We start from the raw sequence: 27,792 nt of genomic DNA, 5'->3' as shown, positions 1-27,792 counted from the left end.
TGCTTGCCCAGTGGTGTAGGAGGTCCTTCTGTCTATGTGTTGCTTTTATTGGTTAATGAATTAAAAAAAAAAAAAACCTGCCGTGGCCTGTTGATAGGGCAGAACTTAGGTAGGCAGGGAAAACTGGACTGAATGCTGGGAGAAGGAAGGTAGAGAGAGGGATGCCATGGATCCACTGCCAGAGACAGACATGCCGAAACTTTGCCGGTAAGCCACAGCCACGTGGCGATACACAGATTAATAGAAATGGGTTAAATTAAGATGTAAGAGTTAACCAATAAGAAGCTAGAGCTAATGGGCCAAGTAGTGATTTAATTAATACAGTTTCTGTGTAATTATTTTGGGGCTGAGCAGCCGGGAACGATCAAGTGGCCTCTCTCCTTGCAACAGTCCCAACTTTCCCAAGAAGCCATTGTTTTTCTGTGGTTTCTTTCCAGATGTCTTTGCTAGACTGGGAAATGGCTGTGTTTGTCATGGAGTTCTAGCCAGCTCGGCCACACAGGCCTTTAGAGTTGTTCCTCCTCATTCTCTGCCTCATTCCTTCTTTTCTCTGGAATTCTACCCTAAAATGAAAATTAGCACATCATTTTTTTCACCTCAGTTTCTGTTTTCTACAGAAGCTGACCTAGGACACTGTCATAGGAGCTTCCACAGAGGGCAGACCTCCAGAGACAAGCGTGGGTCTCCACTGCAGGGGATAAACCTTTGGGCCACCCTCTGATCTGCACTGATACTCTAACAGCTGAAATACCTATCTGGTCTCCATCGGCTTGTGGCGGCGTCGGAAGAAGGCAAGATTCCGTCCTTTGAAGTGGTTATTGCTATAATGTGGTCACTGCAGGGGACAACGACGGCAAGGGAGGTTTTGTAATGTTGTTTTTGAGGACACTAGAATATTTGCAAACATGAGGAAGAAACTCAAGGGAGCGAACTGTCCACTGAAAAGACTTTGCTAAAGCCTGGGGGTCTCCGTGAAAGCCTTTACAACCCCCCTACCTCCTGCAGCTGCCTAGCGAAGGAGAAAGAAAGTCCTTTTCAAGATTGCATGTTGTAAGGTGGTAACCCTACAAGGAGGAGAAAGGCACGGCCTCCTAATAGCTACCATGTCAAAGTGAGGGCTGGCAGAGGGTGAGCGGGGACCTGGCACGGGGACCGGTGGTGGATATTATTGATATCTTGACTAGCCATCATTCCCCGACCTTCCCTGGAAACTAAGCAAATGCTTCACAAACAAGAGCAACGGTTCTCAAGCTTCCTAATGCTGTGACCCTTTTTAATACACTTCCTCGTGTTGTGGTGACCCCAAAACATCAAATCATTTTTGTTGCTACTTCATAACTATAATTATGCTACTGTTTCTGAATCGTAATAGAAATATCTATTTTCCAATGGTCTGAGGTGACCCCTGAGAAGGTATCATTTATACTCCTCCCCCCATCCCCCCTGTCATGACCCACAGGTTCAGAACCTCTGGCTCAGAGGCTGTATGATAAGAAGTCCCTCTGTGGCTATGATTGCTCTCGTCTAGGTCTGACTGTCACTGTGACCCAAGGTCTCCAGGCCAGCCGTTGAGGCAGAACCTCTGAAGGGTCTGGCTGGGTAGGCGATGGCTTGTCCCACAGGGTATGATGGTAGCACATGTATGGTGAATGATATTGTTAGGAGATAATAGACAGCCAAGTAGAATGTTGAGTTCTTCTCTGTGAGTTCGAGACCAGCCTGGTCTACTAGAGCTAGTTCCAGGACAGGCTCCAAAACCACAGAGAAAACCTGTCTCGAAAAACCAAAAAAAAAAAAAAAAAAGCCGGGCGGTGGTGGCGCATGCCTTTAATCCCAGCACTCGGGAGGCAGAGGCAGGAGGATCTCTGTGAGTTCGAGACCAGCCTGGTCTACTAGAATGTTGAGTTCTCTCTTTCTTTTAACACACACACACACACACACACACACACACACACACACACACACTCCATCCAGTTACCAATACAGCCCAGAGGAAGGCAGTCTCTAACACGTAGTTTCCAGAGTGGAAAGATATCTGTTCTAAATTTCATTGAGCCCCAGGGATATGTACGATCAAGTAACGGTGATGAGTCCCTTGAGGGATGAGGGTAGCTGCAGCAGCCAAGGTGTCCACGGGCGGGCGTCGATAGCGCCTAGGCCCAGCAGTATCTATCAAAGGCTAACGGCGCACACGTGACTTAACAAGACACAGGCTCTGAAGGAAGAAAGCCCTCAGCCATGGAGACCTGTCATCGCACCGGACCTGCAAGAAAACTGGGCAAGAAGGAGAAAAATCAAGCTGGGTGGATGAGATGACTGTTTCCCTCAGGGCAGCTGCAGCGGCAGACACAGTAACTGGATCTGCTATCGCCAAACCTTAAAGGGGTTACACAGATGTTGTCCCAACAGGCTGGCCTCAGTCCTCTTTTCGGAGAAGGAAGGCACACGAGACCTGGATACTAGGTCCCAGTGGCACACGGGAAGGTTTGCAAAAGGCCTTGCCTCCCTCTTTTTCTTTTTTGAGATCGTAATATACTTACATAATTTCCTCCTTCCCGTTCTTCCCTCCAAACCCTCCCATATGCCATTTCTTGCTCCCTTTTACATTTATGGCTTAAAAATTAATTTTGTTAATGATTACTACATACATATATGCCTATATGTTCTTAAATATAACCTGCTTGCTCTATGCAATGTTATTTGTTCATATGTTTTCACGGCTGACCAGGTGGTGTCGGATAACTAGTGTGCTCTTTTCCCCAGGAGGCTGTTTCTCCAGCTCTCTATGTTTTCCCGTTGCCTGTGGTTCTTTGTGCAGGGCTGAGGCCTCATGGTCAACAATCTGGTCACTCCATCCATGTTAGCATCACTACTGTAGCTCTTGTTCAGGCAGTCATGTTGGCGAGCCTTTGTGGGGGTAGTCTCTTCAGGCCACCTGTGAACAGAGAGCGCCTCACAGGAGGGCGAGAGGATCGTGGTGCCGGCATCAGGCTCTGTCCTAAAGACTCTGTCACCAGGAAGAGGGTAGCACTGTTGGACTCTAGCGTCTAAACACCGAGAAGGAGTCACCCCCAGAGACCATCTCACACACCACAGCCGATGCAAAAGCATGAGGATTTTATTAATTCTGTCATGACAGGGTCCCCCAGCATTTGGGAAGCCGAGGGACCTCGAATAGCTGGTACGGTCTACTTTTAAAGGGGCCACAGAAGCAAGGGTGGTTGTTCTTTGACTATTTTGATTGGCTTATTTGAAAGGACTATTACCAATAATTGGCTGGATGTTGAAGGAGCTGCGGTGGGCTGCGTTCCCACCCAGCTCCGCATGGCTAGCTTTACCCGAAATAATTACACGGAAACTGTATTCTTTTAAACACCGCTTGGCCCATTTCTATCTAGCCTCTTCTAGGCTAGCTCTCGCACCTGGACTAGCCCATTTCTAATAATCTGCTGTAGCCCACCAGCTGGCTTACCAGGAATGATCTTAACCTCCATCTGTCTGGAGTGAGAGAATCATGGCGACTCTCTGACTCAGCTTCTTTCTCCCAGCATTCCGTTCTGTTTACTCCACCCACCTAAGGGTGGGCCTATCAAATGGGCCTAGCAGTTTCTTTATTGCTTAACCAATGAAATCAACAGATTGATATATGACACTCCCACATCAGCTGGAGAGTTGTTGCCAGATCAGATGAGGTAAGAGGTCATTTTGACCCCGTTTCCCAGGGGACCGAACCAAAACATACGTATATGGGTAATTGTTCAGGAACTGAGTACTTGCAAGTGTAGCTGTTAGGTCCTTGGTTCCCAGGGGAGGAGGGGAAGCACTATGGCACAGAGGCTGAGAGGATTCAGAATTGTCAAAAATGGCTTCAGGATTGTCTTAAAGTCTTACAGCACGAATAATAAAAACTCAGAGACAGATATTGGAGTTCGAGCTGAAGACCAGAAAAGCAAAGCAGCCAACCACTAGTGAGACCTTTGACCTCTACCAAAATCTTCAGAGCAAAGGGGCAAGAATCTGTCTCTATGAATCCTCAGGCTCCACACTCCACCGAGTTTCTGTCTCTTCCCCTTTAGAATCCTCTCTCTGCGCAGCCATATCGCTCCTGTCTCCACCTCCCCAGTGCTGGGATTAAAGGTCTGTGATCCCAAGTGCTGGGATAACCTCTGTGTGAGCTCTGTTTCTCTTTTAGACAAATTAAATCTTGTATATCCCAGGGTGGCCTTGAACTCACAAAGATCCATCTGCCTCTGTCTCCGAGTCCTAGGATTAAAGGTGTGCGCCACCACTCCCTGGCCTGTACAGCTGACTAGGGTGGCTGCTTCGCTCTCTGATCTTCAGGCAAGCTGTATTTATTAAAACACCAATAATAGCCGGGCAGTGGTGGCGCACACCTTTAATCCCAGCACTTGGGAGGCAGAGGCAGGCGGATCTCTGTGAGTTTGAGACCAGCCTGGTCTACAAGAGCTAGTTCCAGGACAGGCTCCAAAACCACAGAGAAACCCTGTCTCGAAAAACCAAAAAAAACAAACAAACAAACAAACAAAAAAACCACCAACTAATAATATACCATTATAGAAGAGAGCAGAGAGGCTCCTGGGAATCCTAGCCATAACGTATAAGTTAAGAAATCCCTAACATGAGGGTGGTTCCAGTCAAGTCTGCAGTCAGGTGCTCTGCCCCTAAGCTGGAACTGCTGGAGCCGTGTCCAGATTCCAGCATCAATTCTAGGAACAAGAGCCTGTGAGTGTCGCCCTGAGAGTGTGCCGTAAACTGGCCAAGAATCTCAAGTGCTCCACAGAAGCATCAAGGCGTGTTGTGTTGAGGTTGCTCATCAGTTCCTCTAAAACCTGCAGCGTCGCCAAGGATGGAGCCGACCTGCCAAGCAGACAGCTGCTTGGAGCTGCAATGCTGAGTGGAGCAGAGAAGAAGAAAGCTTTTACCTTTGCACGTGCTAAATAAAGTGTGTGTGTGTGTGTGTGTGTGTGTGCGTGTGCGTGTGTGTTAATGTGTTTATGTGTTAATATGTGTGTATTAGTGTATGTGTGTGCATGTGTGTGTGTTAATGTATGTGTTAGCATGTGTGTATTAGTGCGCGTGTGTTAGTGTATGTGTGTGCGCGCGTGTGTGTTAGTGTATGTGTGTTAGTGTATTAGTGTATGTGTGTGTGTTAGTGTATGTGTTAGTGTGTGTATATTAGTGTATGTGTGTATTAGTGTATGTGTGTGTTAGTGTATGTGTGTGTGTGTTAGTGTGTGTGTGTGCTGTGATATGGTATGGGCATGTTTGTACACATGTAACAGTAGTCCAGGGTAAAGTGAAGAAGAAATTTTACTTTGCCCCTCAAGACAACTGAGAAAGACCATGTGGGAAGACGCTGAACAGGATAAAGATCCACAGAGCTTGCTGAGATGTGAACCTAAGAGGAGGGGAAAAGAGGGCGCAAACTCTGTTCATCACGGAAATCTCTAGGCTGCTGAGATTCTCTAGGATTGAGAGTTAGATGGCCAGGAAGGCTGGCCCTGGGGTATGACCGTAAAACCATGACCCAGGATCAGAGAAGCGTCCCGTCTGTGGAAGTCAGGATTCAGTGAACTAACCCGAGTGTTTCTGCAGTTTGTGGCCCCTCCATCTTTGTATTCTAAGCATGCAACTATGTGATGAGCTTTGAGAAGACTCAACGGATATTTGAATGACAAGTAATTATTTTTAAAAATTGTGGAGAAGTTGTTTTAAGCATTCGAGGATTCAAACTTTAGCAGGCTGGATAGTTCTAGTAAAAATCTGGTTTTCCCCGTCAGCTCCATACCTGTATATAAAAGTACATATGTATATGGGTAAGTTGGAGATTAGAGGGTAGGGAGACAAAGGGGGGGGAGAGAGAGGGAGAGAGAGAGAGAGAGAGAGAGAGAGAGAGAGAGAGAGGAAGAGAGAGAGGGGGGGAGAGAAAGGGAGAGGGAGAGAGAGGGGGGAGAGAAAGGGAGAGGGGGAGAGAGAGGAAGAGAGAGACAGGGAGAGAGAGGGAGAGAAAGGGAGAGGGAGAGAGGGGGAGAGAGAGGGAGAGAGTCAGGTGGGGTTGAGGCCCAGGAAAGGGGGCAGCTGAAGTGTGAAAGCGGTCAGTTGGCAGGAAGCTGCCTTCTGAGGTTGCTCATCCTCACTGATAGAAATGCTAAAATAAGCAGATGGCCAACCACAGAATATGACCCCTGAGTGGCTTTATCATTTGTGAGGGCTAGTCAGACATGTCACCGTGCACTCTCCCGGTGACCTCCCATCCAACATCGGATTTGCTTCTGTGGTCTCTGGCAAAGGTCAGGGCCTGTCTCTAAAGGGGTGCACGCCCTTGCATGAGGCACCGAGGAAGGCCTGTGATTGGCTCTGGTCTCCTGTACGTCATAGGAGTATCCATGACAACAGGGAGGGGTCCTCTAGGTGTTGAGAGCCTCCCCCTGCCTGGCCATATTATTCCATCTGAGCATAGACAGGGAGCCATCACCTTCATATGGCTCTTGCTTGCTTCCTGGACCCATTCGCTCAACCGGTATGTAGAAGTACTTGGATTGTTCTAAACTGAGTTTGGGGCCGTAAGTAAGAGTCACAGCGTCTCGGGAAGATGCCTACCGGTAGAGCTAGGATGACACTGATGTTTTGAGGACCCCCCCCCCTTCCTGTTAGCCAAATCAGCGCCCTCTTTGTTCCCACATTGGGCACCCACACCAAACTGCTCAAAGAAAGTATGTGTTCTACTAAAAATGTGTTAAAATAAAACATAGGGTAGAGACCGTGTAGAAGGTTTATCTCTGTAGACACGGTCACGAATGCTTTCAACTCGGGCGTTAAACTGAACCCACTGTCTTCAACTGCATAAACATCTCGGCCCTTTCCTATCCTGTCCAAACACAGAATCCCTCTAGCTTCCTGCCCTCTTGAAATGTAAGGAGCGAGAGCTTCCAGGTCAATTCACGCGCTGTCATTTTCTAACTGTCTGACTGTGACCAGGGGACATTTGGAGCCTCTCTGGGTTCGGTGCGGAGCATGGGAGCCGGCTCAGGGAGAGTGTAGGGTTCCTGCCAGGATGGCTGACGGCACAATCCCCCTCCGCATCACAGTCCACTCCGCATCCTCCCCTCTCAGCAACCCCTACAGGTTTGGGGAGCCCCTCATGTTCTGGCAGAGAGATACTGGGTGACTACTGAAGAGATGCCGTGGGCTTACGGAGGGATGGGAGGGCAGAGGATGCCGGAAGTGACAGCTTACACTGCCTTGCTGCCCCCTTGCTTTGGATTTGAAATTCCCCTTTCTTTTACATCACGGTCCTGTCGCAGCCTGAGACAGGGACGGGGCGTTGGCTTGAAGAAATGAAGTGTCCCCCTGCCAGATGAGTTCCACACAAGTGGCTGGTTCTAAATAGCTCCAGCCATCTTTATTTATGCATCAAAAACTTGCTTTTCCGTATTAACAATTTTTCCCACCCTCCAATGCTAACCTCTGGCAAAAATATGTCAGATATGTCCCCTCCCAACTTTTACATCAAAACATCTTTTAAACAAAAAACAACTCTTAACCATTTTGCTAGCTTAGCCAAATGTGGAGGCAGGTACATCCTGTCTAAACCAAAAAGTGATAAACATAGGCACGCCTTTTCAAGAGCAACAATATCATTTAAAACCAAACAAACCATCTTTACCGACAGAGGTGTGAATTGCCTCCATTCCTGTCAGCACTGAATCAGGACAGCTCCCAGGGTCTGGAGTGGCAGCTGTGGCACCACCACAGATGCAGGGTCACAGGTGTGCACCACCACAGGTGCAGGGTCACAGGTGCGCACCGCCACAGATGCAGGGTCACAGGTGAGCACCGCCATAAATGCAGGGTCACAGGTGTGTGCCACCACAAATCCAGGCCATGTTTTTATACACTGGAAGCCTGTTTTCTACTCCACCCGCTCTCTGGAACTGTCTGAGAACCTTACCAGAACCCCTGTCCTGCTACTGGTAGCTTCGATTCGTTGGTGTGCTAGTGTTGCCCTGGCACATAGTGAGGCAGACGCCAGGCTTTCTATCCTCAAAGATCTGCCTCAGAGTCTCGGATGTAAGCCCAGGCTTTGCTAGTTTGACTTTGGGCCCCTGAGAAGATTCTGATAAACAACCAGGATGAGTGACTCTCTGAACAGTGTGGAAAGAAGAACTGGCTGGCTTCATTAGACTCTCTTTATCGGAAAACACGAAGCAAATTTTATAATCAATAGTGGAATGGAGCATGGGAGAATTTTATGAGACTTCAATGAAAGACGCACAAAGTCAGAAGCATCACGAGGAACTACCAGGAAGCAGATTGGATGCAGCCCATGCAGGAGTTGGTCCTTAGGGAACGGGAGTGGAAGTGATGTATAGAGAAGCTGACACCAGGAGGCAGAGAGAGTACAGAGATGGAGCCTCGCAGGACAAAAAGACATAGAAAGAATGGAGGTGGGGACATGAGAGGACCGGTCTGTAGGAAGATAGGGAGGGGTAGTTAGATCTCCGCCTGGACTGTCCCCCAAACTAGAAATCTCTGTCACTTCTCACACATCACCCACCTCCTCCTGTCACTCACCCTCCACCCATGTCTCTGAGATGTAGTTTTCTTCTCCGCTTCTGTTGTTGCTGCCTTGATTCAGCTTCCTCCAGTGACTGGTTCTTCTGCGGTGGTCTCCTTCAGCCTGTGCCCAGCACAGCGTGATACCTCACCTGGCTCCATCCTTTGGATGGCAAAGGGATAGGTTTTTTTCTATCTGCCTGGCACCCTGTTTTCATCTGCAACATTTGGCTTCCAGCAGATCTGATGTTTCCTGGCACGGCGTGTCCGGCCTTTGCTCCTGTGGTTCTTCACCTTCTGTTTGGCAGCCTCCTCCCAAAGCCTTCAAAATCCAAATCAAAAATGACCAGGGCTGGGGAGGTGGCTCGGTGAACGAAAGCACCTGTGGTCCAAGCCTGGCAAGCTGAATCCAATCCCCGAAACCCATAGGAAAGGGGAGGTGAGAAGCAGTTCCACACAGTTGTCTCCTGATGTCTACTTGCATGCACGCACTCACGCAATACACACACACACAAGCACGCACACACACACATGTATACACAGACACACACATGAGCAGACACACAGACACATAAACACAAGCACATACACATAAGCACACACATGGACATACATGAGCAGATAGGCACAGACACATAGACACAAGCACGCATGTGTGTGTGCACACACACACCACCACCACCACTAGTGATGATAATATAAAGCCTCTCAGGGGCTGCTGCCTTTACCCATCTCTCCCCAATGGTTCATGAGGCTTCTGTAGGGACAAGCCCGGGATGTGAGGGTGAGCCATGGGGAAAGGCGTCCATTAGTACAAGTGTGTATTTTTTCCATGTAGACAAACAAAAGCACAGTTTTTTTTTTCCTTTCCACATTCTTAAAGAAATGTCTCCAACACAGCAACTCTGGGCCGGTGAGATGGCTCAGTGTAAAGAAGCCAGCCACCAATGTGATGGTCTGAGCTAGGAGAGAACTGGCTTCTGCAGGCTGTCCTGGGGCACACCATGGCACCCTCCACACACACACCATAAACAAGCAAACAGACATCATCATCATCATCATCATCATTATTATCATCGTCATTATTATTATTGGTTTTTTGAGACAGAGTTTCTCTGTGTAGCTTTGGAGCCTGTCCTGGAACTCACTCTGTAGACCAGGCTGGCCTTGGACTTACAGAGATTCACCTGCCTCTTCCTTCTGAGTGCTGGGATTAAAGGCTTAAACCAACACCACCACCGCCTGGCAAATATATTTATTTTTTTTAAATCACTAAATTAAATGTAAGCAGCTGGACACAGAAGTGCAGCCCGGTAATCCCACCAGGTACCGAGGACAATGACCGAGCCCAGAAAGGTTGAATCTTAGAGCCCAACCATCAGTCCGGACAATGCAGTTTGACAAAAATAAAAAAAAATAAAAAAACCAAAAATCTGAAGTTTTAAAACGAAAGGAAAAAATCGTGTACAATAGCTGATTTTCTTTGATACCAGCTGGTATCCAAAATTGATTTGGAAAGAAACTTTTACCCCATGGATGCTGGAACCCTCGTGATTCGTGCTGGCGCTTTGCACATTTCATTCCTCTGGAAAGCACCAGCAGGTTAAATAACATATCTGTTCAAGAGAGGCATCCCCGTGGCCCGGATGGAGGTGATGAACTTGGAAACCTCGAGTGGCCGAGCTGGACATGAGGGCCTGTTGAACGTTAGTTCTAGGACTCACGAACCTAGCTGCTTCCCTTGGCTGAAGAAATGATTGACAGTCTTGAATTAGACGCTAAGTCTCTTCATTTTGGTTGTGATTTCCACTCGCTGGTGTCAGCTAGAAAACGGGCAGGAACAGGATTGCTGCCAATCCAAGGGAGAAAGGCCAGGCTGCACTTAGCACCGTGCAGGATCCAAAATTGACGCAAGGCGACTGTTTCAAGCCCTCACACACCCCTGGAAGCTAGCGTGCAACCTCTCCTCAGGTGAGGCCTCAGAGGAGCCGATAATGTTTGCCATCTGAGTGGAGGGCGCTGTCGTCTAACGCTCTAGCTGGGCACTTGAAGTGCACCACGGGAGATGGTGATCACAGGCACAGGGAGAGCATCCTGGGGCTGGGAGAAGAGAGTGTCACTCCAGCTGGGAATGTGCTGGCAGCCAGTCACACTCAGAAGGCGTCCCTGAGGCCTCTCCCCTCAGAAGAGGAGTCCCGGCAGAGGAAAGGTTCTCCGTGCAGCCCTAACACTGAGAAACCCCCTCGAGTCTTCTCCTTCGGTGGTGTCCAGAATCCCGGCAACCCTAAAGCCACGGATGTTGCCCTTGCTTGCTGAAGGGCAGCCTTTCGCCATCCAGCTTGCAGGGTTCCCATCTTGTTAGCCACAGAGCTTCTGAGGTGTCAGGAACCCTGAGAGCCATTTCCGGCCACACTTGTGGCTGTGATTTCAATGTTTTCCACATCTGTTTCTTTCACGCTGAAGCTCTGAGACCAACTCACTGCCTCTTGCTCTGGGGTTGGAAAAGGAAGCACAGATCTGGTTGGTACTTGAAACAGGCCAGAGTCAAAGTTTGACTTTTCTGCTACTGTTACTTTAAAAAGAAGTGCATGTTTGCATATGTGTGTGTGTGTGTGCACATGCATGTGTGTGTGTGTGCGTGTTGTGTGTGTGTGCGTGTATGCGTGTGTGTGTGCGTGTATGCGTGTGTGTGTAGGCCAAAGGTCAACCTCTGACTTTGCTCCTCAGGTGTCATCCTCCTGTTGGTTTGTTTGTTTTGAGACACAGTCTCCCCTTGGTCTGCATAGACCAGGCTGGCTGTTCCGCAAGGCCCAGGAACGCCCTTGTCTTTGCCTCTCATACCCTGCTTTTTATGGAGGTCCCCATGCCTATCAGGCAGGCATTTGCAGGCCGAGCCACCCTCCCAGCCCTAATCCTCATGAGAAAAGAAGAAAGAGCCATCAGATATTTTAGGGGAGTGGAGACCCAGTGCTAGAAACACATTTCCGCCACATGGGGAACACCTGCTAGAGCTCAGCTCGTGGTGCGAGAAATGTCTCAGGTCTGTGGAAGGATGATAAGGATCACGCAGATTTAAGGGCACATGAGGAGATCTGAAAAGTCACGGCATCAAACAAACTCAATTTAGGAGGACCACAGTCAAGCTGTCTCCAGAAGTGACGCAGCCCAGACATCCGCCCTGGAGATGAGCCCCGATCCTTACACCGCTTTGCTTCCGGGTCGTGGAACTTTCATTTACCAATTGATGGTGTCTGATGCCTTCTGAATAATATTGCTAAGCAACACATCGAGTTGAGCTGCACTGAAATCCCAATCTTGCCTCTCCACTGCTGTCTGAGCTCGAATCATGCACGGGAACACCCCGATTCTCCAGCTCCTCGTCTCTAATGTGGTGACAATAAAAAGTGTCTTGTGAGGACTATCTCAGACATACAACCAGGTCTGTCCACTCTGTTTACCGCGACGACGCTGGGAGGCCAGCATCCCCCACCCCCCCAGTTTCGTGTTGAAAACAAGCCACTCCCATGCCTGCCCCGCCTCCTCTCCACAGCCAAATACTCAAGCACCAACCAGTCTGCCTCAAATGATCTAATCACCGAGGAGGGCAAGTTCTAGTCTCGCTTGCCTGTTCTAGCAATTGGAATAAAAGTGAGAGGAAGGAGCATGTCTTAAACAAATTAGTGTCTTGCTTTTAACCTACTACGGCCGTTGTTCACTGTTGATATATAGAACATATGTATCATGCATGTATATGTGTGTGTATGTGTGTGTTGTATGATGAACTAAAAGAAGACATGAGCAAAAGAGCCACACCCTGTAGGCACCTATACAGACCTGTAAAGAGAATGTTTAGTAACCGCTTAATTTAGATGTCTTGTATCAAGCTTTGTAAGTGAAATGCCAAAATGCTGTTGAAAAGTAGAATCTGCCCAGAGATGGTCTGATGCAGTTTCTTTAATGAATTATTCTGCAACATAGCAGGCATAAGAACAGCAAGCCACAGAAAGTGGGAGTGTCCTAGAAACATGCATTCTAGAAGTTTCCAGGCCTCTCAGGACAGTAAAAATGAAAGTGAACATCGGGAAGATTGAAATCATTTTCTTTCTATATGTTTTGTTCTATGTTTATTTCTGACCCTGACAAAAGCAAAGATGCTTTAAAAATATAACTTTTTTTTTTTTTTTTGGTAAGAGCAGAGCACTGGGCTAGCAATACAGGGAAACTGGATAGAGTAACAAGCAAGCAGTTCTTTAGGAAATCTGATATCCCAAGGTCAAAACTCCAAGTCCAAGACAGCACCAAAAAGCCCAAACTATAATTGAAAATGGTTGAGTTTAAACATTATACATTTTTTGAGCCGGGCGGTGGTGGTGCACGCCTTTAATCCCAGCACTCGGGAGGCAGAGGCAGGCGGATCTCTGTGAGTTCGAGGCCAGCCTGGTCTACAAGAGCTAGTTCCAGGACAGGCTCCAAAACCACAGAGAAACCCTGTCTCGAAAAACCAAAAAAAAAAAAAAAAAACATTATACATTTTTTACTCAATTAAAAAAAAACACAGCTTATTCTAAATCTTCAAAGTAGTAGAAAAAACAGTTAGTCCTTAGTTATGTTGTAATTGCTGTTCTTATATAAAAATTAGTAGTGATAAATCTTATATAAAAATTAGTAGTGATAAAGTCATGACCAAAATGTATTTCAATATCACCATTATCATTAAGGAGATAGCTAATCAACCAGCTACCATTTTTATTTTCTTTATCCTTGTAATTCATTTTGCAGATAAGACATCTTGCGTGGGGGGATCAAAGGAAGTCCTGAGTGGATGTCTGTGTGTATTGTTGCCATGGACCCCGCCATTTCAAAAATCAAACCCTTAGACCATAGGATTCTCGGGTTAGGGTTAGAGCAACAGCAAAGCAAATGCTGACGGTATGTGCAGAAAATTTCCACCGTAGCATTCTCCCGTGGCTGTTTACAGCCTGCAGACTGCTCTCCTACCAAAACGAACGGCTGAGATTAGCTAAACCCGTCTCCTTGCTCAGCTGCACACACGTAAACTCGGCCTCCTTATCTGTACGCAATAACGCTGCGAGCGATAACCCCGCCCCCGTGAAACTATCCAGCAAGCACGCTGAGCGTTCAGGTGCTGCGGTTTCCCCATCAGAGGGCCCAGTCCATCCGAACTCAGTTTTTCTGTGTTCCTAAATTTGTCCTTCACTCCATTGCCACGCGAGTTAGGTCAGTCCCTGAAGCTATGCAGAACAAGGCAACGTAGGCTCCAAAAGAAGGCTCGCCGAGCCGCGTGAAAACCTGAATTCTGATCCCAGCACCCACATAAAAAGTGGGGTGTGGCAGTGCCCGTGTGTAATCCCAGCACCAGGGGTGCAAAGAGGTCCACCCAGGATGGAGCCTTAGGGATAAGCAGCCTCATGAACCCGGGAACTCCGGGTTCAGTGGAAGACTGTCTCACCAAACAAGGTGGGGGACAAGGGAGGGGGCACACCCACCTCTGCCACTGACCCCTGGCCTCCAAAACTCACCCGAATATGCATACACCCTAAACAAACGAAACCAAAACAAGCCATCTGGTGCGTATTAGCAAATAATAAATCCCTGGAAAGAGGATGAAGAAACAGCGCTGTCAAAAGCTGTCAATGGCAGCTGTTTGTCTCAAAGTTCAACATTTCACAGGAGCTAAACAGTCTCCATAGACCTATGTTTAGACTTTTAAGATGACAGTTGTTATATGTGTTTGTTAGCGCAGGAAGGTGCGTGCGTGTCATGGCGGACGGGCGCAGGTTAAAGGGGGGCTTGCAGGAGTCTGGTCTCCTCCTGTCACGTGGGCCTTAAGGACAAAACAAACAAACAAACAAAACCAAAAACTACACACATCCTTACCTGACGATCTCTGCTTCCGGCCCAGAAATTTCTCACTCTTTTTTTTTTTTTTGGATTAATACTCTTTATTCTTCAAATACCTTCAGTTCCTTAATTGCATATATGTGCAGGGCTTTAGTTTCTCAACTCTGTGTGATCTTTCTAAGTTCCTTTTCCACCTCTTCCACAAATGCTGGAAAGTTTTGATCCATGAGGCATAAGCGTAGAAAGGGACCCAACTCTTCTGCTCCCCATGAAGATTGTTCATAGACTTGGGGCAGCTTCTCCGATGCCAGAATAGTCTGAGCTAGATGCATCACTGAAGTCCTTCCCTCCAGAGCGCCAGTGTCAGCTGCCACACACACCTGCTGCTCGAGATTCAGATAGGGCCCCTGCTGCAGTGGGTCCTTCCCTTGGCTTTCGCCTGCCCCCAGTGGGCCTGGGCTCTGCTGAAGCTGCTGGACCATGCTGTCAGGTGCCTGAACGGTGACATACTGGGCCAGGGTCTGCACACAGTTGCAGCAGCGCTCCAGCGCCTCTTCCTGCGACTCTCCACTGAACTGCACACGAAACATGCGGCTCTTGCTCTTTATCGTTGTTCCAAACAGAAGACAGTCCATGCGCCTCACAATCTTCAACCAGCTCTTGCTGCCAACGAGCGAAAACCCTTCCAGGAGTGTCTGTCCTTGGGAAATGAAGAAATGACCCGATACAACGATGGTGAGAACGAGAGCCCCAGCTTCTTCACTGGATTCAAACACCTTCCATGAGGGCGAGGATGCTGCAGCACCTTCCGAGCTAGGCCCAGGTGACTCTCGCGTGTCCAAGAGCATGAAGCGGCCATAGCGCTTCAGAGGCCACTGGGAGACTTCTCCTGGGAGGCCGAGGCCCGAGCGGACATTTCCCGCCTCAGCCATGCCTGCGAAATTTCTCACTCTTAACAGCAGAAGATAGCACAGTGTCTTAGAGGAACTTCGTTTTCTGAGCTTTTGATCCCAGCTGTTCCCCAGGTCTTTCCTCCTGTGTTACCATGACGCCTGGGGCGTGGCCTTATGGCACTTCCTCTTACATGCAAGCGGTCCTAGATCTAATCCACAGGTATTTGTTGATCATTCGTGATAGATTGAGATATCAGAGTGGCCAGGGAGGAGGGGTGTAGTTTATGTAAAATCAGTATCTTGGAGCCGGGTGGTGGTGGCGCACGCTTTTAATCCTAGCACTCGGGATGCAGAGGCAGGAGGATCTCTGTAAGTTCGAGGCCAGCCTGGTCTACAAGAGCTAGTTCCAGGACAAGCTCCAAAGCTACAAAGACAGTATCTTTTATTCCTTATTCACTGTGGAGTCTTCCTTGCCTGCTGAAAGACTTGAACTTATAGATCTTCGTTTTTTTTTTTCTACTAAATCTTTCCCCCATTTTCATATGCTATGCTGGCTCTTTCCCCAGTGTCCTGGCGCTTCCCCTGACCTCCATGAAATGTTAAAGCGTTGCAACCCTGCAGAGAAGTCAGCCGCTCAGCAAGGACTCTGCAGAGTAAGTCTCGCTCTTACAGGGTTGAATGGGACTCAGTAAGCAGTCTGTGGTCTCTCTCTTTCTAGAGCTTTCTATCTCTGGGCTTACCTCTTAATCCCAAAGATGGAGTCAGGACCGGGTGCCCTGATTGGTTGTCCAAACATATGAGTTCAAAGTAGAGGTCGTTAAAAAAAAAAAGTGTGTATAGACCGTGCTTTAGGGATCCCTCCCAACAAGGCCTCAAATGAATTGGGAATATGGCCACCGCTCCAGAAAGTTCTAGCCTCACATCCCAGATCTCAGGAAACTCACCTCGAAAATCTGTTTCAGCTGCAATCAGCACGTAGGAAGGACATATTGCTAAGAAAGCCCGTCATCTCTAGGTGAGAAACTCGGGCTTTCTTTTTTTTTTAAATTTATTTATTTATTAAGGATTTCTGCCTCTTCCCCGCCACCGCCTCCCATTTCCCTCCCCCTCCCCCGATCAAGTCCCTCTCCCTCATCAGCTAGAAGAGCAATCAGGGTTCCCTGACCTGTGGGAAGTCCAAGGACCTCCCTCCCACCTCCATCCAGGTTTAGTAAGGTGAGCATCCAAACTGCCTAGGCTACCCCAAAGCCAGTACGTGCAGTAGGATCAAAAACCCATTGCCATTGTTCTTGACTTCTCAGCAGTCCTCATTGTCTGCTATGTTCAGCAAGTCCGGTTTTATCCCATGCTTTTTCAGACCCAGGCCAGCAGGCCTTGGTGACTGTGCTCTTGAGGAAATTTCGTAAGGGGCGTAAACAAGCCCTAAACAGTGTGAGCCCTGAGCCAGCTGTTCCACAATGCAGCGCGCAGCAGAGGTGAACCGGGCTCCGCTTTCCCCAGGTTGGCTTTCGTCCCACGGTGTTCTCAGGGGGTAACCTGACCTTGAGTTTAGTGCTGGCACTATTTACGTGAGCTAATTGCCTGCCACCAGATAGCGTTCCCACCGCTGGTTATCTCCGAGGCAAAGAGCAGCCCTGTTGGAAGTCCCCATTGAAGGCCTTAAGTGGGGCACCAGGTCCGGCCAACTAACACGGGGAGGTGAAGACAACGGAGTCACTGTATGACAACTCTTGGCCCTGTGCCCGAAGCGCACGGTGTCAGGGAGCCAATCTGGAGATCCCGCCCTTGGCAGAAAGATCAGCTGTCTGGGTGATTTAATTGGGTTTTCCCCCTGTTAATCCTGTATGTAACCCATTGTTATCACTATTAAGTAGCATCCTGTGTAAATTTCTGGAAACGCTATAGCAGTGGTTGGAAATCTAAACACCGGGAGCTCAGCCTGTCCTGATGTCGTCAGTTGCTGTTTCGGTTTAAATATGTTTAGTGGAAACCCAAGTCAAGCCAGACTTCTCGTTTCCAACGGGGCAGTGCTGACTGCGGGCAGGAGGACAATGCATTTACAGTAGACTTACCACCGGGAGGTTGGTTATGTCAAAGGTTCACATTGCAGCTCGTTAACTGGATGTTTCTGACAGGGCCAGACGGGATAAGCTCCTCCACCCTGAGGGGATCAGCAGGCCAGGAGCCATCTTTTAGGGAGCCTGACCACATAGCTCTTCACTGTATTATGAGGGAAATCTCACAATCCCTGGCTTTGTTAATCTGCCTGGGCATACTTAGCGCTACTTGGAATTTCCGTCCTAGGCGTCATAGAGTGCAGGAGCTATCTATGGCTTTTAGGAGTGAATTAGAGTTTTGTGTAAACTGTTCTGCCTCACAAAACAACCAATCAACCTACTTTACTGGTTCTAGGCTTTTCCTAAACGAAGAGCTGAAGAAACAGCAGCTTGTTTGGAAGGGGCAGCCAGGGCACTTGTCCAAACAAGAGGCTTTGTTTCATGAGTCCACCATCTTTACTTAGATGACTTGGAAGATAAACATTCTCTGGTGGGTGCTGGGAAGAGACAGGAAGCCTGAGCCATCTTTAGAGACACTATCCTCTGCAAAAATTTGACAGTTTGGAGCACATATGACATAGAGATAAAAAAAAAAAATCCTAAATGAACTGAATGCCTAGCTCAGGCTTGCCCTAAGTATGCGTTCTACCAGAGGGCCCTGTTCAGGTGTGCCGTTTCAATAATGCCGAAAGTAAGCGCTCAGTCATTTGGCGTGGTTAAGTCTTGTTTATTTCCTTTTTCTTTCCTCCTCCGCTCTCCCGGGTGTAAAGGATTCCAGTATATTGCCTCTAGCCATGCAGCAAGTTGGTAGGGTCCAGCTCGCCACTCTAACTCCTGTAATTCTGTAAGGGCCAAACACGACGTGATCACAAGGGAGGAACAACCGAGGAAAAATACCCATCTGGTTCAACTGTGGAAGGAACTTAGAGGTGAATAAAAACGAACCCGTCTCCAGGGTCACACTAGAGAATCGTTGTCCGTGGGAAAACGGCGCCCCCTGGTGCGTAGCCAGAGTTCCCGTCTTCTCAGCGCGCCTAGGGAGAGGGACTTTTTACCACTTGGCCAACACACGGATATGGCAGCGCGCCTTTCAATTTCCTGTTACTGATCTCACCGAATGATCTTGTCCCAGGGGTTAGTGCCGAACCTTGAGAGGGAGTCTACCAAAAACCCAGAAGCCCTTTCGGCTCCATCCTGCTTCATCTCCTTTGTTCCCTGTACCAGCAAGACTAAAGTTCCCGCGTGACCTTCTCACCTTCTCTTCCACGAAGGCCCAGTACAGAAATGTTCACGCTCCCTGTGCCTCTCACTATGGCAAAAGCCCGGAAGAATCCAGCCAATTAAAGAAGCAATTGCTTCTGGAGTTTCCTTTAGGATCTCGTATGTCCTACGAGGAACCTTACCAATAGAAAAGCCTCTTTATCCAACTAGATGTAGGTCCCCAATTACAGGGCTCCTGTCCCGAGAACTGGAATAGTTTACATCTTGCCTAAGGGACGTACTGAATACCTTTCCACAGAACCCAGCAGCAGCTAAATGTGTTTGTGTGCTTCTACGACACCCTGGCCTCAGTTCATTTCCTCACTGTGCTGATCAAGTCCCATTTGATGGATTTTATTTGAGACAAAGTCTTAAGTAGCCCAAGTTGGCCCCAAAGTGCTGTGTAGCTGAGGATACTCTTGAACTTTTGATCTCGTTGCTCCCCACCCCCCCCCCCCCTTGCAAGGGCTGTGATTACAAGCATGCACCACTACACCATGTCTGGCTAAGGATGCCAGTTTCAAGATGCATCAGGGCCATCCTTAGGAAGGCTGAACCTAGCACTTCCCCCCCTCGCCCAAAGAGAGATCTTCTTACAGACGGCGAGCTGGGTCCTGACTGCACCCCGGAGCTCCCGAACACAAACCTTCTGTTTTTCTCTTTGCTGACAGTGAATGTGTCCTGCATTTTCTCATTGCAGATCCTTTCGGCAATTATTCTGAGCTGCTGGGCATTTATTCTTTGTTGTTTGCTTTCAGCATAATGTTTTTATTGATTCTTTGAGATTTTCCCATCATACCCCCTGATGGCACTCAACTTTCCCATGTCCGCCCCCCTTGTGACTTTCCAACACACGCACACACTCACACACTCATGTACACTCTCACACACACGCACACACACTCACACACTCATGTACACTCTCACACACACGCACACACACTCACACACTCATGTACACTCTCACACACACGCACACACACTCACACACTCATGTACACTCTCACACACACGCACACACACTCACACACTCATGTACACTCTCACACACACGCACACACACTCACACACTCATGTACACTCTCACACACACGCACACACATTCACACACACGCACACTCACTCACACACACATACACACATACATACACACATACGCATATACACACCACATGCATACACACACGCTCATACACACTTACACACCTGCACACACGCACACACTCACACACTCATGTACACTCACACACACGCACACACATTCACACACACGCACACTCACTCACACACACACACATACACACATACATACACACATACGCATATACACACCACATGCATACACACACGCCCATACACACTTACACACCTGCACACACACACGCACACACTCACACACTCACACACTCATGTACACTCTCACACACACGCACACACATTCACACACACGCACACTCACTCACACACACACATACACACATACATACACACATACGCATATACACACCACATGCATACACACACGCCCATACACACACACCTGCACACACACACGCACGCACGCACGCACTCACACACGCACATACACATTCCTCCACGGTTTCTTCTTCAGTTCCTGCCTCCAGGTTGTCTTGAGTTCCTGCTCTGAGTTCCTTTCGGGACGGGCTGTGATGTGGAGTGTGAGCTGAAAGAAACCCTTTCCTCCCCGTGTTGCTTTTACTCATGGTCTTCCATCGCTGTAGTAGAAACCCTGACTAGAACAGGTAGATCCTGTCTCTAACTAACAGGCTGTTGAGAGTGTTTTGAGCATTGGCCACAATAGCGTAGTGTTACGAGGATTAGGTAAACCATACAGATGAAGATCTTAGCACCATGTCTGACGGAGTTCCAGCCATATAAGAAGCGCTATTGTTTGAAAGAGTGTGACTTGTATATTGCAATGCTTGAACCTGACAGTAGAGGGAGCACAGTCATTAGGAAAGAGATGAGAACCCTTCCATCAGCGTTCTCAACCTGTGGGTTGCGACCCCATTGGAAAAGGGGTCAAACAACCCTTTCATAGGGATCACCTAAGACGGTGGTAAAACACAGATATTTACATTACGATTCATAATGTAGAAAATTATAGTTACAAAGTAGCAGTGAAAAATAATTGTATGATTGGGGGTCACCACAACATGAGGAACTATTAAAGGTTTGTCGCATTAGGAAGGTTGAGAACCACTTAGATATTAAGCACCCCCTTTTTTTCTAGGCAGGGTTTCTCTGTGCTGCCTTGGTTGTCCCGGAACACTCTCTGTAGACCAGGCTGACCTCGAACTCTCAGAGATCTGCCTGCCTCTGCCTCCGAATTGCTGGGATTAAAGGTGTGCGCCACCACCGCCCGGCTGCTATTAAGCCCCTTTCGAAAGACTTTGTCCCAGGTCTGATGAAGGCAGCGTGACCTGAAGACAGATGATCTGGGAAGCCCTACATCAGACTGTCTGGTCCCAGTGATGTTCACAGTACCATTCACCTGGTACTGGCACGCGCTGCTGGGGAATGGGATATGGTTTTCAGCATGTGTATATTCTGCTTGTCCATCATCCTTGTCCAACTCAGGAAACATAACAGAGGAAACTTGGGGAAGGGAGGTAAGGGCTACCACAAGATGAAAACCAATAACTGCTTATGTTATTTATACAAGAAAGAAGAGATGGAGTTGACGTAATTCTCTTTCTGGTCATCTGCCTATCATCTATCTATCTATCTATCTATCTATCTATCTATCTATCTATCTATCTATCTATCTATCATCTATCTACCTATCATCTATCAATCATCTATATCTATCATCTATCTATCTATCTATCTATCTATCACCTATCTGTCTATCATCTATCAATCATCTATCTACCTATCTATCCATCATCTATCTATCTATCTATCTATCTATCTATCTATCATCTATTGATCACCTATCTATCATCTATCATCTATTATTTATCTATCACCTATCTATCTGTCTATCTATCTCTATCTCTCTCCTCCAAAGTAAGTAGTGTCCTTGGTAGGATAGGAAAGCCCAGTCAGTGACCGGCTGTGGGTCCTTCCTGCTCCTTGCTTGCAAGTGGCCTGCCACCCTGGGCCTCTATTTGCTTTCTATATAAGGAAGAAGAGAAAGATGGAGGATCAACTTTTGACCTCCTCAGTTCCCCATAACTTGACAAAGTATTCTGTTACCAACAGTTATTACTGACTGGCTATTCCTCTTACCTAATTACTTACATTAGCTCTTTAATCTTCCCGAACATTTTATATGGAATCTATTCTACCATATCTACAGAGAGTAGTTTGGCACCACCAGAAATAGGTACAGAGTTCAGGTGAGTGTTACAGCAGAAGCAGAATCTGCCTTGCTAAAGACCTACAGTTAAGAATTTCCCTCCTGGGAGAGGACAGTAGAGAATCCAGCATAAGTTTTATAATCCAGCATGGGGTAGTATCTTTTAGGGAGGAAGGGGAGTCTGTGAGGGCTTTTGAGTTTGAGATTCTTCACAGGGAATTCATTTTTGAACTTAGTTTGCTTGTTCACTTGGACATTTTTCATTGTGTGGTTCTGAGGTGGGCCAGGGCCAATGGAAGGGGGGGGGGCTTTATTACTTAGACTTTTTTTTTGAAAACTGGGGTTACTGCCCTTTCTGCAATGCTTCCATAAGATGGAGAGGCACGAGGATGAAGACAGATACTTCAGTCAAGAAAGAAGGAGGCAGAGAGTCCTCCGGGAATACCCCTTGGGGAAAGTGACTGCACTGGACAGGCGAACATAGCAGGAGCTCTCCATCTGCGGATCTCCACATGTTGCCCCGGGATATTGAGAGACTTTGAAATATTAATCTGTTTTTATAAGAATCTTTTGCTTTTCAGTAGGTTGATACTACCAAAAAAAAAAAACCAACACACACTCACACACACACAAAATCAAAATCACTGGGCAAAATAGTTGCTGCTTTAACACTCAAGCAAGGAGGTGGTGCCAAATGATACCATTATAATTGAAGCCTCTTTCTTGCACTCTGAAAAAGCTTAAATGCTGTCTAGCGAAAGAATATTATCAACTAAGAGGTTAAAAGTTTTGCTAAACCTCAGACCTTCAAGGTAGACCTTTTTAGTAGTGCGTTCAGGGAAATAGGGCATTAGGTACGAAGGCATAAAACGGGACTCTTGAGGAAAAGCCCTTGTTCGGCTGTGTAACTTCCCAAAGTGAGCCCGCCACTACTGAAGAGCTGGTGTATCCAACCCCCAGATGGGGAACCTGATTCCTTACCACGAGCTCCACAGCCTCCCAACAAGGGAGAGGCCCTTGGTGACATTTCCAGGTGTGGGTTTCTACCATAGTGGAGGAAGTGTCCCAGGGTTCAGGGTGTCTGCATAATCCGATGGACAGATGACCTGCACACTGCCAAACTGAATGCGGATAAGAATTCCGCTAACACACAGGATCCAGAGGGCTGGGCTGAACCAGTGGCAGAGTTTCTTGTCTAGCGGGGCCAAGGCCCTGCGTTTGAGCCCCAACCCTGAGAAGAAAGCCACACAAATTGAAATACAAGTCAGGCCAAGGGGGTTTTCTTCTGTGACAGTAGACACAGAGGCTTTTGATAAGGTTTCGGGTTATACAATGTAGTTGGTTCCTGAGAAACTACCGCTTACCAGCTGAGAGTGTGGTTTCTAAGAATCTCAAAGCACAACTTGGTTATCCAAAAGGACATCACAGTAACTCAGCCTTTTCAATGACGTGGTTATATCGGTCTGGATTTTCCTAAATAGCTCAGCCGACACCCTATTTTACAACCATACACTGCAAGAGAAGATATGAACATCTAACTGTCCTTCACAGGACAGACATTAAAGGATGCAAATCACGACAGGAGAGGTGGCATAGAGTGTAATCCCCGCTTGGGAGACAGAGGCAGGAGGATTAGGAAGTGCACGGTCATGTTAGTCCTATTACATAGGGATTTGAGGCCAGCTTGGGTTACTAGAGACCCCGCCTCCAAAGAAACCCTGAAGCCACACTTCACCCTGTGCTTTGAGGTTGAAAAACATTTTTGCTCTGCATAAACACGTTCATTTGAGCATAGAGCAGGGATGCCATTGGAAGCTTGAGTCGGTTACTTCAGAGTTTTGATAGTATGAATAATGATTGCAAAACTGTAATACACAATCATGGGGGATGCTCAGCAATTTCTAAAAAGTATTAATAAGGGGTCCCAAGAACAACTAGGGGAGTCATAAGGAGACAGAGAAGACACCCCCATTTTGTACAGCCGCACTCAACAGTTAAAACGTAACAATAAGGACACGAAAACCAAAGTGACCAACACTCTAAGTAGGGTAGGAAGTAAAAGGACCAAAAGTAAGTGGTCTCTACCTTTGCTGTCCAGGAGGCTGGCCACTAGTTACCAGGGGCTTTTAGACCTCAAAGAAATGTAGTTCCAACCAAGGACTCTAAGAGACTCAGGGTACTCAACATGAAGGAGCACCGACGATCTTATGTAGGAATTGAAGTTTTTACATTGATTATATTCAGAAATGTTGAATTTTGTGGATATTAGGTGATTAGTGCTATGGAAGCTAGTCTAACCCATTTCTCCTGTTTAAATGCGGCTGGGCCTGGGGCAATGGTGCAGTGGGTAAAACCCTTATATGCAGGCATGGGGACTTGTGTTTGGATCTCCAGAACCCCTGTGAAGCTGGATGGGATGATGCAGGGGAGTCCCCAACAGCTTTCAGGCCACCTGGGCTGGCTGACTCAGTGGCAACAGGAGATCCTCAAACAGGCTTAGAAGGCCAGGCCTAACGCTTGCCTCTTGCCATTGGTCTCGGACTTTCACCGGAGATCCGAGCGGCATGCACACACCCATATCCACGGACATATCCTGAGAGAGAGGGGAGCGGGGAGGCAGGGAGGGGGAGAGAGAATAAGAGCATGAGGGGGATCCGAAAATCCCAGGAGTGCATCCCTTATCTCTCAGACAGTTTGGAAGGAAGGAGAATAGAAATTCAAAGTAGGAAAAAGTACCATGGGCTTGGGGCATTGTTGCAGTCCCCACAAAGGCTAGGATTTCACTGCACAGAGCGGCTGGAGAGGAGACACAGTGAAGGGAGCGAGGGCAGTGAGTGATGGCAGATTCCTCAGAGGGAGAAGAGTCTCCTGGGCAGGCTGGGGCCAAAGCAAACTGAACCTGGGTGTCAGGAATATGGCCTTATGGGTAAGCAAGCAAGCAAGCAAGCAGAGAAGGACTCAGAGAAGACCAGCTGCAGTTCCCTAGCAATTCGGGGAGTGCTTGAAGTCGGACTTTTTTCATGTGGTAACTGAGCAACACAGCTTCTAGAAACTTCCCTGTGGCTAAGCAGTCACAACCTGGCCTCCCAGAGCGGTGACTGTACAAAGCTGACCACAGTGTTGACTGACACATTGAGGGGAGGAGGTGACAACCCTGACACTTTGGCACCTGGGAGAGAAGGCTCTGGATAGTGCGTCTTTGCGCGGGTGACGCACGCTTTTTGCTTCCATATTCTAACCTAGACAACGTGTATGTCCAGACAGAAAGTGAGATTCAGCAGCAAACGGAAATCTGTGATTCTAGACCAGGCCCGTGGTTCGAGGACAAGGTTACTTAGAGTGGGAGGAAGCTGGCTAGAGAGGGCAGACCCTGGGAACCTCCACTGGAGTTGGCCCAAACCTCTGAAGGAGCAGACCTACCTGCGGGAGGTTGGTGTGTTGGTTCTGGTTGCCCAGCCCTCCGATTCCAGCGCTGGCTAGCCAGAAAAAGTACCGTTTTGTCTGAGGAAAACAGGGATCCCAGGCCTTTAGCTTGAGCGTACAGGATCTTTTCTTGTCTGGGAAAGACTGAAAAAAGAGTGTGTAGCCCTGACTAGAATTTTTCTGGCACCTTTGGGCCATTCTGCGTTCATGAGCGCTGCCTATTACTAGGGTTGGGGGCCGTGTTCTGCGAGTGGGCTTCCTTCTGACTTTGCAAAGCGTTTTTTTTCTAAACCAGAGTGGGTGGGAACCGCCTTAGAGTCCCAGAAACTCGAACACTGACGCACAGGAAAGCCTCAAGTGGGTGGAGAAATGCAAATCCCCTAGTGGCGTGGCGTCAGCGGCTGTGGACCCTGAAGGCTGGTTCTGACTCTGGACTTGACCCGGACGGAGGGAGGGAGAGCCAGGTAAGCCCGACGGCCCGCGCGTTGTCCGGGGCCTCTCCGCAGGGGAAGGGCTTCTCGGCAGGTGGCGTCGGGTTGTTTGTTTGAACAGGCCGGAGGAGGGTCTTGCTTTTTATACCAAGAAAAACCCTCTTCCAAAGAGCTGAAGTTCTGGCACGGGTCTTCCTGGAGGAGGGGGAAGCCGCGCCGTCCTGAGGCTGAGCGGTGGGATGGGGGCTGTGGCTGCGGCGGCGCTGTTGCTGCTGGGGGCCTCTTCATTTTCTGTAGCCGGCGGAGAACTGTGATGTCTGGCCGGAGATGGGCATAACTGGGTTTCAGAGAAGCAGCTCCCAACTAGGGTGGCGGGTAACTGCGGTTTGGGAAGTGCGAACTATGCTTCAGGGTGGGTCGGCTCCCTCTGCACAGTGGCCAGCGACAGCACAGCAAAGCGTGCTCCAGGGCGGTGGACCCGATGCAGGCAGGTTTTAAATGGACAGTACCTATCTTGCAGCAGGACTGTGAGCCCCTTAGAGAGTGAAAACAGAGACACGCCGCTGCAGGTCTAAAAGCAAAACAACGATGACAACGTCCCCCCGCCCCCCCAAAAAAAACCCAAAACCAAACAAACGAGCAAAACCTTATTATTTACTTCATAAATATTTCACTTAATGTTTCTTTCCATCTGTTTAATGTTTTCGAAAAGTAAAACCTAAAAGTAAATCATCAAATCTACTCGCGTCTCCTACCCTCTGAATCTTTTCTTCTCTCTGAGAGTATTTCTTCTCAATTTTATGTGCTGTTTTGTGTTGGCTTTAAACCCACTTGAGTTCATTTAGTGTTGCCTCGGTATGACGGGTGATGGATGTCAGCCTGTCTACTGGAGCATGGGTAACTTGAGGGTCTGCATCCCTGAAGAAAATCGACCCACCGTCCCGCCCCACAACCATAAACTGGCCTTAGCTCCTCAGCCAGAGGTGAGACTTCCTGACAAATTCAAGCCAGCGAGGCCGGCGGCTTTCATCTCCAAGGCTCGCCCAGAGGAGGAGGGTCCTTCTGCTCCATTTTCAGCCTTGGTTTCAAAGAGTGACGGCTGAGTGATTTAACTGTCGGATAAATTTTTAGATAGGAAACAGACTTGCGTTCAAACTATGGAAAGGGTTTAGTCATAGAAACAGTGAAAGTGGTCAATGCTGTCCCCAGCACCCCCACCCCCGCTGGTCGGGTGTCAGTGTCCCCAGCACCCCCACCCCTGCTTGCCTGGCGGCAGTGTACCAAGCAAGGCCTTGTTGCTGGTAAGCTGGGAGAAGGCTCCAATTTTGTTCCCTGATCTGTGACATCTGTCAGCTGCACACTTGGGCAGTGGTCACATCCTCATAGAAGCTTCCTATCGTGCTGATTCGTGGCGTTTATGCAACACTCACGACTTAACTAACCTACACCAGCCAGTTGCGAGCGCTCCTGAACACAGCCATATGCAAGACCCAGATGGCTTCTTTCCCTAATTTCTCCTGCGTGCAACTTAACTTTAGAGCGTTTAGTGGGAGCACAAGGAAAAGGATGTTTAAATGTATAAAAGTGTTCCCACTGAAATCTAAAGACCACATCTACTCAGTTTGTTCTACACGCAAAAGGAAGCGCGCTGTACCCCCAAGGGGTGTCAAAGTACTGTTACAGTGTGAGAGGTTTTCCCTTGACTTAACGTCACTGTTCAAGAATTCTGCATTCCAGCCAGGCGGTGGTGGCACACTCCTTTAATCCCAGCACTTGGGAGGCAGAGGCAGGCAGATCTCTGTGAGTTTGAGACCAGCCTGGTCTACAAGAGCTAGTTCCAGGACAGGCTCCAAAACCACAGAGAAACCCTGTCTCGAAAAACAAAAAAAAAAACAAAAAAAAAAAAAGAAATTAAGTAAAGAATTCTTCATTCCAAAAGAGCAAAATATAGGAACTGCATGGGT

At 48.2% G+C, this 27,792-nt stretch overlaps 1 protein-coding gene across 1 annotated transcript; it reads right to left on the bottom strand.

Moving 5' to 3' along the window:
- Positions 1-14,597: 14,597 nt before the first annotated feature.
- On the bottom strand, positions 14,598-15,371 carry LOC121458835 (meiotic recombination protein REC114-like). The gene has a single exon (XM_041668162.1). The coding sequence runs from the start codon at positions 15,369-15,371 to the stop codon at positions 14,598-14,600; it is 774 nt and encodes a 257-aa protein (XP_041524096.1).
- Positions 15,372-27,792: the final 12,421 nt, after the last annotated feature.

The sequence above is a fragment of the Microtus oregoni genome, unplaced genomic scaffold, assembly GCF_018167655.1.
Source record: "Microtus oregoni isolate MIOR12 unplaced genomic scaffold, Mior012 000018F_ref0000195, whole genome shotgun sequence".
NCBI lineage: Eukaryota > Metazoa > Chordata > Mammalia > Rodentia > Cricetidae > Microtus > Microtus oregoni.
The sequence above is the reverse complement of the archived record's forward strand: the minus strand, read 5'-3'. Positions and strand labels throughout refer to the sequence as shown.

What these genes read in the sequence shown, in the direction of transcription:
- LOC121458835 (XM_041668162.1), bottom strand. Translation starts at nt 15,371, where the DNA reads ATGGCTGAGGCGGGAAATGTCCGCTCGGGCCTCGGCCTCCCAGGAGAA.